Genomic DNA, 10,616 nt, shown 5'->3' with positions numbered 1-10,616 from the left:
TGAGAACTGTAACCTCTTAAGTTATCTTGTGTGGAGAAAAACAGTCCAGGGATTTACTTAATATGTTTAATTTACTTAACACCTTAATGTGAAAACTAAACTGCAAATTCCATGATGTATTTTTTAAGCAGGAACCCACTGTGAATTCTCTCTGAGGCCCAAAAAACAGATGGTGAGAGTACTATCAGTTTGGTCATTGTGTTGTAGTAGTTTTGATTCCAAGTTTTCAGGGTGCATCATTGGCTATAGCAGATGTTTTAGAAGAAAAGGTGAATTAAGTTCTATGTATTTTTAAAAAAAATGATCTTGCTTTTATTCATTTTATCTGTTTTAATTCTGTTATTATGAGAGGATCCCACTCCTTACAACAGCGCTGCCAGTTTCCCATGATAATAAAGTTATTTATATAGTTATTATAAGTTCTTATCTTTATATTGATTAAAAGACTATGCTCTACACAGTCCTGTACATTTTCTGTTATTGAGAAATGAATATAAAATCTGCCCTAGCACTTGCACAAGTGATGGAATTTCCTTATACATTAATTTTAATACTGGCAAACGACTTATTAGAGTTGCATAGAATTTAAAAATAAAATCAGTTTCCTCTCGGGTTGACCCCAGCAAGTTTTCAGGGTTTAATTGTTTTCTCACATTACTGTGCAGTTAAAAAAAAGGTCTGCTTAGGTTGCATTCCAATTCTAACTGAAAAAAAATATTGCAGGAAACTCTTTTTCTGGGCAGTGCTTTTCCATGATGCCCTAATTTACATTTTTCACTTGAAATATCAAATTCATCTGTGTTTAGTGTTTGAAGCCGATGATCACTGTAAAAATTCAGTTAACGCATAGAACCAAAATATAACCAATTTAATGTACTTTTTGTTGCGGAGCCACTGTTTTGTTGTTCTTAATGATTTGTCCAGCCGATGTTCTCGTTTGGTGTCGGCGTTATCGCGGGATGTGGTGCCGAGATACGCTAGCTCCGTTTACCTAGAGTGTAACTGACAGAAAGCCCAGCCTGGAGTTTGTCGGCGCTGATGGTGAATAGCCACTGCTGCGGTGACGGCCGGAGGAGAAGAAGCCGCAAAAGGAGTCAGCAGTGGCAGAGGAGTGACAGTTTGGACTTAGTCTTATAGATTTAGCAGTATTACGTCTACCATCGGATCTTTACAAACCTAAAAGGGAAGGGAAGGGAGAAATAAGGAAAGATGGCGGCCGCGGCCTCGCCGGGCTCGGGCTCGTCCACCTCCTCAGACTGGATTGTGCTGAGAGACGGTTGCCTGCGTTGCGACGAGGAGGGCCTGCTAAGCCTGTCCTACCACCCGGCCCTCAACGCTATCTTGGCCGTCACCAGCCGCGGCAGTATTAAAGTAATTGACGGCACTTCGGGGGCCATTCTTCAGGCTTCAGCATTGCACGGTAAATATCGGAGTCCTCTGTCAAGCCATTTCACCAGCAGTTTCAGTTTTGACAAGCCAAACACTGACTGTCAACAGACACTAAACACGACACTGGCTGAGTTGTAACCTCAGCCCGCTAATGTTAGCTCTTACTAGCATGGCCTAGTCAGGGTATTTGGCAACTAGGATTTATGTAGCCTTTTCTGCCTAAACCAGGGTCATCGTCTTTGGACATTGGTGTGTTTATGATCAAACAAGTTCAAGTTCTTCTTGAACACCTGCGTTTGCTAATGTTTGCTATAGCTGCAACTTGACATATCTCCCATGTCTGCTAATAGCTGGAAAGTGCCAGTTAGCCGGTTAACCTTCCCGGTCAGTTTCTGTCATATTGGTGGTCATGTATGATGTGTCGTTAAAACTACAGTTTACACGGTGGCTATCTGAAGTATCAGAATTACTATCACCCGCTTGGATGTGGTACTATGTTCTTCGCTGAATTGTTGTGATAGTCAGTAGGCTAGCTAGCGGCTCCCCGGGTGCTTTACTTCACAACCCACCGGGTGCACTGTCAGTTGTTTGGAAGTACTGGTGTGATGTTCAAAGTAAACTCACTGTGCCAGTGTAACAGTGTGGACGTGTTTGTTCACATCAGTTAACTTAATAAAGCTTTAGAGAGTTTGTCAGAAAGTTACTTTTGACGGAACATGTTAAAGCATTGTATAGTCAGGTATAGGAGGAGCACGACGTGCTCCTCCTATACCTGACTATTATACCATGGTGTTTGAACATTAGTGCATAGATGGAGTTTTTACAGAACTGGTGAAAGAGAAATTCATTACCATTGTTGGTTTGGGTGCCCCATAGGAAGCTTTGGTATTGTTAACATATTAATGGCACCCGTTTGCTAATGGTTGCGTGTCTTTCATCCTGACTTTTATTATTTAATAAAATTTGCATATTTTGAAATGTCTGTTTATTAGGATTCGTTTCTTATAATGGCACCTGTTATTACTTTGTCTAAAGAGGTAATAGGTAGAACCTTACAACAGCTACGTTTTTGGTGCTCTTGGTCTCTTTGACTCTGCAATATTGTGTAAACAAACAAACAAAAAACCCTGCTTGCTTTTATGATTTGCAGTCCAAGGTGGATTGATATGGGCAAAGGAAGAACCCACTGAATTCTGGTGGCAATCTGAATAGAGGTCTGTTGATTTGGCTGAGGAATCTCATATCATATCAGAAAGGAGTATTGGCTTTGGAAATGGTATTTGCTCATAATGTTCACCTCTGATTTCCTCATCTTATAGAGGTCCACCATATTGGACGTGATGTGCGGTAACAATCATGTTATATGTATGGCCAATATGCGTACTTAACATAGAAATTATTGTTCCCCCCTCCTCACAAGGCCTATATCATGCTGCGTGGTTAGGTACATTAAAAATCAAGGACAGAAAGAGATTTTTTTTTTCTAAAACACTATCCTGTTGTTTCAGATAACAGAATTGGAAAAAGGTCAGATTAATAGTATAACAATCTTACATTATTTGACCTTGTGAAATCACCATTGTCAGTTTCAAGCAATATTTGACCATTTAAAATTTTTACATTTATATTTTCGTGATATCTTTCTAGGTTTTTTTTTTTTTCTTCTTTCTCATCTTCTTCAGCTGCCTATTCCGGGACTACTCTTGCTTTCTCATATCCACCTCATCCTCTCTCCTCAACTAAACTTAGGGTTGTAACATAAGAAATTCTACATAAGCACATTTAATTTAATTTTGTTATTGTCGCAATTAGCTATCCTTAGCAGATCAGACATGCGATGCTGTCGTCTCTGGACAGCTGACATGAGATGGCTAAACAACAACATAATGTTAAAAGCTAGCGTCATGCCAGCTAACATTAGACTCTAGTGTCCTAAAACTTTTAAACTATCTCCACTCTGATCACCAGTTTGATTACATTCTCACACCACAAGAGTTCATTTGGCTTCAAAGAAGTTTCGTTAACAGCCATGAATAGCAGCAAAAAGGAGCTAACAGCTGCACAGCAGTGGAAAATTCTAACAATTCACCTCAGTATCACTGTCATTAATCAGAAATGAGCTATACTGACTCGTTTACTCATAGTTGCTATAGTTTGTCCCATTTACATAATTTTTAACAGGTTTTTCATTTTGTTTCAGAAGTTTTACACATCCAAAATGGTCAACAAGTTAATATCACATGTCTGCAAAACCTCTATAGAGCTAAATGACTTGGTGCTTGCATTATAAAGTGTGTTGTTTTGTGGCTAAGAAATGGGAAGTGACTGAACTCATGATACAAAAATCCATATTGTTTTACAGTTGTTCCATCTTACTTTACCATAAAGACCACGTGGAGCTGTTCAAGTATGCTGGGTCACTGAAAGTTGTATTGCTCAGCTAATGAGGGAACTGGAAAAGCATCAGTAAAGTTTTTTTTAATTTTTTGTTGATGATTATCCAATGGTTCTTGTTGGATGCAAGTAGGTAAAAATCACTGGAGGCACTTTGACTTCATGTTGAGTGATTACAAAGAGACCAATGCCTATCAAGTCTAAGTCTTAATCAGGGTTAAACTCAGAGCCAGAATTAAATACCAGCAATTAGCAGCAATTTGCAAACATCTGAGGCATATTATAGAACCCCGAAGAACATCAGAAATAAAGGATCTAAAGCATTTTGGATTTATAACAAAGGGGATGAATCTCGACATCATTATGAATTTATAACACATTAATAGTTTTATCTTGATGTCTTATCTTGATTGTGTTGTTTTTAATGATTACTGAAGGTCAAAATTATTACAGTAGATAAAATTATAGATCAGATTTGATGTAAACATATAAACATTATTACTACACATAGTCTCTCTTGTAAATGTCAGACTTAAACCAAAAAATTACTACGATTAAAATTTTTAGCCCCCATTGGTAATAGTCAGTTGCATAACCCTTTTGCTGGTTATCATCCTGCAGTTGTTTGTTGTGATTTTCAATATGTCTCACACGTTTTTTAACAACCCAAACTCAACTTCCCAGACAAGTCTCTCAAACCCCTGCAGATTTAATGTCGTCTGACATGGACCTTGGTCTTCAGTTCATACCACAGATTTTTAAAGATTAAAGTCAGAACTTTAAGAAGATGCCTGTCTGTTTTTTTCCAGTTTTTTTTTACTTCCTACCTTTCTACCTTATCTTACCTTAAAGAAGAGCAAACACAACAGTCAATGAGTATTATACTCGGACAAAAAAAAGTTGATCTGTGTATAAAGAGTAATTGAGATGTAAAACATGAGAGAAATCAAGTGGTTTGATATCAGAGCTTATTTGTATGTATTATGTATTTTTCACTATCTGAACTTTTTTTTGTTTTGTTTTTGTTTTTTTAGGTTAGAAAAATCAAAGCACTGCTTTTCCTTTTGTTTTCGTGCAGTCTGTGCTGCCGTGTATTTATTATCACTGTGTTAATGTTCATATACTGATTGTTTTGCCTCTCGTAAATATCATATCACCGTAGGGCTATGCGATATCACCAAAATCTCATATCCTGATATAAGACATTTTTCGTCCCGACAACGATATTTATCACAAAAATTTTACATTTTCTGTAAATTCTGTGAATCTCTTTGAACTCGACTTGTGCAAAGTTTTTTCAGCTGGACGTCGTGTACCTAGAATCGAGTGTTACATAAGTTGAAACGGAGGCAATTTTCTTTGTGAGTATTTATTACCCCCGTGGTGCAGGGGAAAGCCTGTCCTAAGGTTTTGTTTTTTTTTTCTTAGCAGCTGATGGCTCTTTTTAGCTTCTCATCTGAAAACACTCTGCGATTTGGTTTATTTTGAAAAATCTCAACAGGATCTTCAACTTTATTGTGAAAGGTCAGCCCTATAGAGAACCATAGAGTGGTTCTATATAGAACCCTATATAGAACAGCCCTATATCACCGTAAAGGTGACTCCTTTAGTATACCCAGTCTCTCAAACCTTCATTATACTCTACAATGTAATATATAATATATAAAGTCTCATAGTCACAAAAAATTGGCAGGCACGTGGACATCTTCACAGACCTTTGTGCTCACTGTCTGAAAATGAAATTTATGTCTACAGACTCAAGGACATGAAAAATCTCAACTCCTAAACTAGAGCTGGGCGATAGAATGATAACGATATGTATCGCGATATAACTTTTTCTCGATAGAAAAATTAAACTATTGCGATAGACCTCGCCGCTCTTGTCCTCTTAAAAAAAAAAAAAAACAGCCAAACCAAATTAAGTAGTGCAGAGCCGAACCAATCACAGCCGCAGCGTTATGTCACGTGACTTGTTACGTACAGCACAAGTGCCAAGCTGCACATGTGTATTTGTTTGGGAAGCAGCCAGCCACCGTACCGCCCGGGTAATGGAGGAAATGAGTGTGCCGACTAGAAAAATCAACCGAGCGTGACCGAAGAGAAAACAGATGATGGTTCCAATGCCGGAGAGATTGTCGAACGGAAGAGCCATAGAAGTTCCGTAGTGTGAAGGTATTTCGGCTATTTCAAGTCTGACAAAAAACAGAGTAGCGTTCACTGTAAATTGTGCCGAAAGCAAGTCTGGAAATACAATAAACTGGTGCATGCTCAGGCTACGTCCACACGTACCCGGGTATTTTTGAAAACGCAGATTTTTCTATGCGTTTGCACCTTTCGTCCACACGTAAACGGCGTTTTTGGTCACTGAAAACGAAGAGTTTTAAAAACTCCCACCAGGGTGGATATTTTTGAAAACTCCGTTTTTGCATTTACGTGTGGACTAGAAAAACGGAGAAAACGCAGCGTCAAAGGTGTGCGCATTTTTTGACGTCACACTGTGCGCCACGTTATTGTTTCGGTGAAATGAATTTCTACAATACTGTTACTATTAATTCTACTCTCTGCAGTGTTTAAATGCTTACATATACACACAGTTACTGTCCCTCCACACATACGACTCTGTTCTGCTTCTGTGCCCCAGCTTAGTTTACTTTTTCCCACCGAGGCTTCTAGACTTCTGATTGGCGATTCCTAACCGTGGACCTAGGAACCTAGGATTATTTTTTAAAACGGAAAATCTCCGTTTTCAAAAATACCCGTGTACGTGTGGACGTAGCCTCAGTCTCTGACTGGAAGCGCTAATTCGTCATTCGGCTTTTGTCAGACTAAAGTAACTGTTAAAACTGTTTGAAAAGCTAAGCTATACAACAAGGAGAGATTGAGAATTTCCTTTTAGTTCTCAGTAGAGCTGGGCGATAGAACGATAACGATATGTATCGCGATATAACTTTTACTCGATAGAGAAATTAAGCTATCGCGATAGACCTCGCCGCTCTTGTCCTCTTAAAAAAAAAAAAAAAAAAAAAAAGGTCAGCCAATCTAAATTAAGTAGCGCAGAGCCGAACCAATCACAGCCGCAGCGTCACGTCACGTGACTTGTTACGTACAGCACAAGTGCCAAGCCGCACGTGTGCTTGTTTGGGAAGCAGCCAGCGGGTAATGGAGCCAGCGCGTAATGGAGGAAATGAGTGTGCCAACTAGAAAAATCAACCGAGCGTGACCGAAGAGAAAACAGATGATGGTTCCAATGCCGGAGAGATTGTCGAACGGAAGAGCCATAGAAGTTCCGTAGTGTGAAGGTATTTCGGCTATTTCAAGTCTGACAAAAAACAGAGTAGCGTGCACTGTAAATTGTGCCAAAAGCAAGTCTGGAAATACATGCGTCACACTGTGCGCCACGTTATTGTTTCGGTGAAATGAATTTCTACAATACTGTTACTGTTAATTTTACTCTCTGCAGTGTTTAAATGCTTACATATACACACAGTTACTGTCCGTCCACACATACGACTCGGTTCTGCTTCTATGCCCCAGCTTTGTTTACTTTTTCCCACCGAGGCTTCTAGACTTCTGATTGGCCAACATTTCTGCACGGTTAGGAATCTAGCGCCACCTGCTGCTTTGGCATGTTCATAGCAGCGTTTTCCTTCATTTCTGCCTTTATGTGTGGACGGGATTATTTTTTAAAACGAAAACGGAAAATCTCCGTTTTCAAAAATACCCGTGTACGTGTGGATGTAGCCTCAGTCTCTGACTGGAAGCGCTAATTCGTCATTCGGCTTTTGTCAGACTAAAGTAACTGTTAAAACTGTTTGAAAAGCTAAGCTATACAACAAGGAGAGATTGAGAATTTCCTTTTAGTTCTCAGTTTATTTGATATTGACAAAAGTTAGTCAGTTTTGTCTGTTCTTCTGTAAAACAAACTAAGATTTATTTTTAGAATTAATATTTTGTTTCTAAGTGGAATTGACAATTTAGTAGTCTGTTTTGTTTGTTCTATTTTGAAACTTAAACGCTTTAGCGGCTGCCTTTTGTGTAGTTTGCAATATTTGCCTTTATTTATCTGAAAAAGTCTCATGTTCCTTAAGTACATCTACCCTGTTGAACTTATTATGGGAAATAAATATTTAAATAAAAACAAGCTGCTGATTATTTCACATTTTACTTGTGAGCAACAGCACATTTAAATCTTACAAATATAGTTATTTGGCTTATATCGTGATAGATATCGTTATCGCCTGAAATGAAAAAAACATATCGTGATATGAAAAAATCTCATATCGCCCAGCTCTAGTTCTCAGTTTATTTGATATTGACAAAAGTTAGTCAATTTTGTCTGTTCTTCTGTAAAACAAACTAAGAAACAAAATATTAATTCTAAAAATAAATCTAAGTGGAATTGACAATTTAAGTCTGTTTCGTTTGTTCTATTTTGAAACTTAAACGCTTTAGCGGCTGCCTTTTGTGTAGTTTGCAATATTTGCCTTTATTTATCTGAAAAAGTCTCATGTTCCTTAAGTACATCTACCCTGTTGAACTTATTATGGGAAATAAATATTTAAATAAAAACAAGCTGCTGATTATTTCACATTTTACTTGTGATCAACGGCAAATTTAAATCTTACAAATATAGTTATTTGGCTTATATCGTGATAGATATCGTTATCGCCTGAAATGAAAAAAACATATCGTGATATGAAAAAATCTTATATCGCCCAGCTCTATCCTAAACTTAAATGCTTTTTTTGAAATTGTTTTTAAGGCACTTGCACACATGATGGAATTTTTTTTCCCCCCCCTGGAAAGTTCATGTTTGCTAAGAATTAGGGTTGGGCGATTGGTCGATATAATTGTCCAATCACCTTTTACAAGGGTGGTTTATTTATTTATTTGCCCATGAGTAAGTTTGTTAATAATGATGGAGCTAATAGAAACAGGCAACAGAAAAAAAAAAATAGCGCTGTTTTAGCAGCACCCTCTTTCATCTGTGAACGAAATGCACCCTCCTCAGAGTGCGCCCAAGTGCTTGTTAATGGAGCTGCAAAAGCTGGTGATAGTCGTGGAATTTAGCCGTGTTTGAGTATTTTGCTCGCACTATATGTCTGCACAAGTGACACACCGCTTTAGTTACATCCTTAGGTTTACCTCTTTCATCTAGTTTTTTTTTTTTTTTTTTTTTTTTTTTTTTTTTTTTTTTTTCTTTCATCTAGTTTAAAGCCAAAGAAATCCCAAATTGGTGACTTGTTTTTTTTTTTTTTTAGCGCTTCCAGCGTTAACACGCCGTCATCACATCTGGTGCGCAGACTGAGTCAAAATCAGGTGGGTTGAGAGAGTTAAACGCGGTCATCGTGATTAAACTTTTTAAGCCACGTTAACGCTGATGCGCATATATATATATATATATACATACATACATACAACACCCAGCACGCCCCTGCGGGCGGTTTATCCTTCAAGCTCGGGTCCTCTACCAGAGGCCTGGGAGCTTGAGGGTCCTGCGCAGTATCTTAGCTGTTCCCAGGACTGCGCTCTTCTGGACAGAGATCTCCGATGTTGTTCCCGGGATCTGCTGGAGCCACTCGCCTAACTTGGGAGTCACCGCACCTAGTGCTCCGATTACCACGGGGACCACCGTTACCTTCACCCTCCACATCCTCTCGAGCTCTTCTCTGAGCCCTTGATATTTCTCCAGCTTCTCGTGTTCCTTCTTCCTGATATTCCTTCCGCCAAGTAACCCCGGCGGAAGGGGCTACATGAATAGGATGAGGGACCTATATATATATATATATATACACACACACACACACACACACACGAAACCATAAAGCTGCACTTTCTTTTTGCCTTATAGTCTGATTTGTCATAACTTCTCCGTTTTGTGGTAAGCTTTTCTTTGGCTGTCACTTCTTCACCCTGACCTGTCTTATTTGGCTCAGCAGAACTAAAATATATATCTGTCTGTGAAGGTTCTCAGTCATCCAGGTCATCATAGTCAAATATAAATCCTGCTGCTTTTACACACGCACTCACATAAGCTCAGCGATTCTCTGCGCGATCAACCTCTCACATGTTTAAGCTTGCTGCGGGAGATTTCACTTGTCATGTTTGCATAGTAAGCTAACAATTAATAAGACGATGTCAGAGGAATTGGTGCGCAAATTATCATCACTCACAGATCAGTGCTGTCACTCTCTATACACAGTTCGCGCGATTGCAAAGTGAAAGCAAAAAAACAAGCGCAAATTCAAACGCGATTTCAATATGTCACATATTGACAGTGGCTCACCAATGCCAATGACATAATTACTCAGCTACATTTCCGAAAGAATGCAAAAGCATTGACATATATTTTTCCTTCCTACAATAGCCCGACGGGCAGGGCAGAGATAGATTTTGGTACCCCAACTGAAAAAATCGCTAGCCCCGGGACGTTGGGCTAGCGATATTGCGAGCCCTGTATCTGATTGAGGAATCACTCATCTTTGGAAAAGAGAGTTTATTACAGAGAAATGTCTCTTTCCAAAATAAAAGCTATACTATACGCTTCTTCTGGGCTATATTCTCAGCAGCATAAGGAGAATCATGTGCTAACAGCTGTCTAAATGACTCGGCTAAAGTTAGTAGCATGCTTGTTGTTTTTGTCTTTGCACTAGGATGATGTCGGCGCAAATGTGCAGTCATATTCGTTGTGTTCCCACTAGTGCTTTCAGGTTAATCTCGTTGAAATGACCTTAACGCCACAACACGGCAAATCTCCGTTAACGAGCTACCGCCGATCGCCCTGTGCATGGGGCTAGACGGCCAACACGTTAACGAGCTAACTGCGCTAACAT

General features: G+C 39.0%; 1 protein-coding gene across 3 annotated transcripts in view; it reads left to right on the top strand.

Moving 5' to 3' along the window:
* The first annotated feature begins 991 nt into the window (after positions 1 to 991).
* Positions 992 to 10,616, top strand: part of birc6 (baculoviral IAP repeat containing 6) — a 128,504-nt gene continuing 118,879 nt past the window's right edge. For all 3 annotated transcript variants that reach the window (XM_085429023.1, XM_085429024.1, XM_085429022.1), the window contains exon 1: positions 992 to 1,420. In XM_085429023.1, coding sequence (XP_085285149.1) covers positions 1,210 to 1,420 — 211 coding nt within the window. In that variant the 5' untranslated portion in view covers positions 992 to 1,209. The remainder of the gene's footprint in view (positions 1,421 to 10,616) is intronic.

This window comes from Rhamphochromis longiceps, linkage group LG13, assembly GCF_057381845.1.
Source record: "Rhamphochromis longiceps isolate RC_006_pf linkage group LG13, R_longiceps_female_GT1.1, whole genome shotgun sequence".
Taxonomy (NCBI): Eukaryota; Metazoa; Chordata; class Actinopteri; order Cichliformes; family Cichlidae; genus Rhamphochromis; species Rhamphochromis longiceps.
The sequence above is the reverse complement of the archived record's forward strand: the minus strand, read 5'-3'. Positions and strand labels throughout refer to the sequence as shown.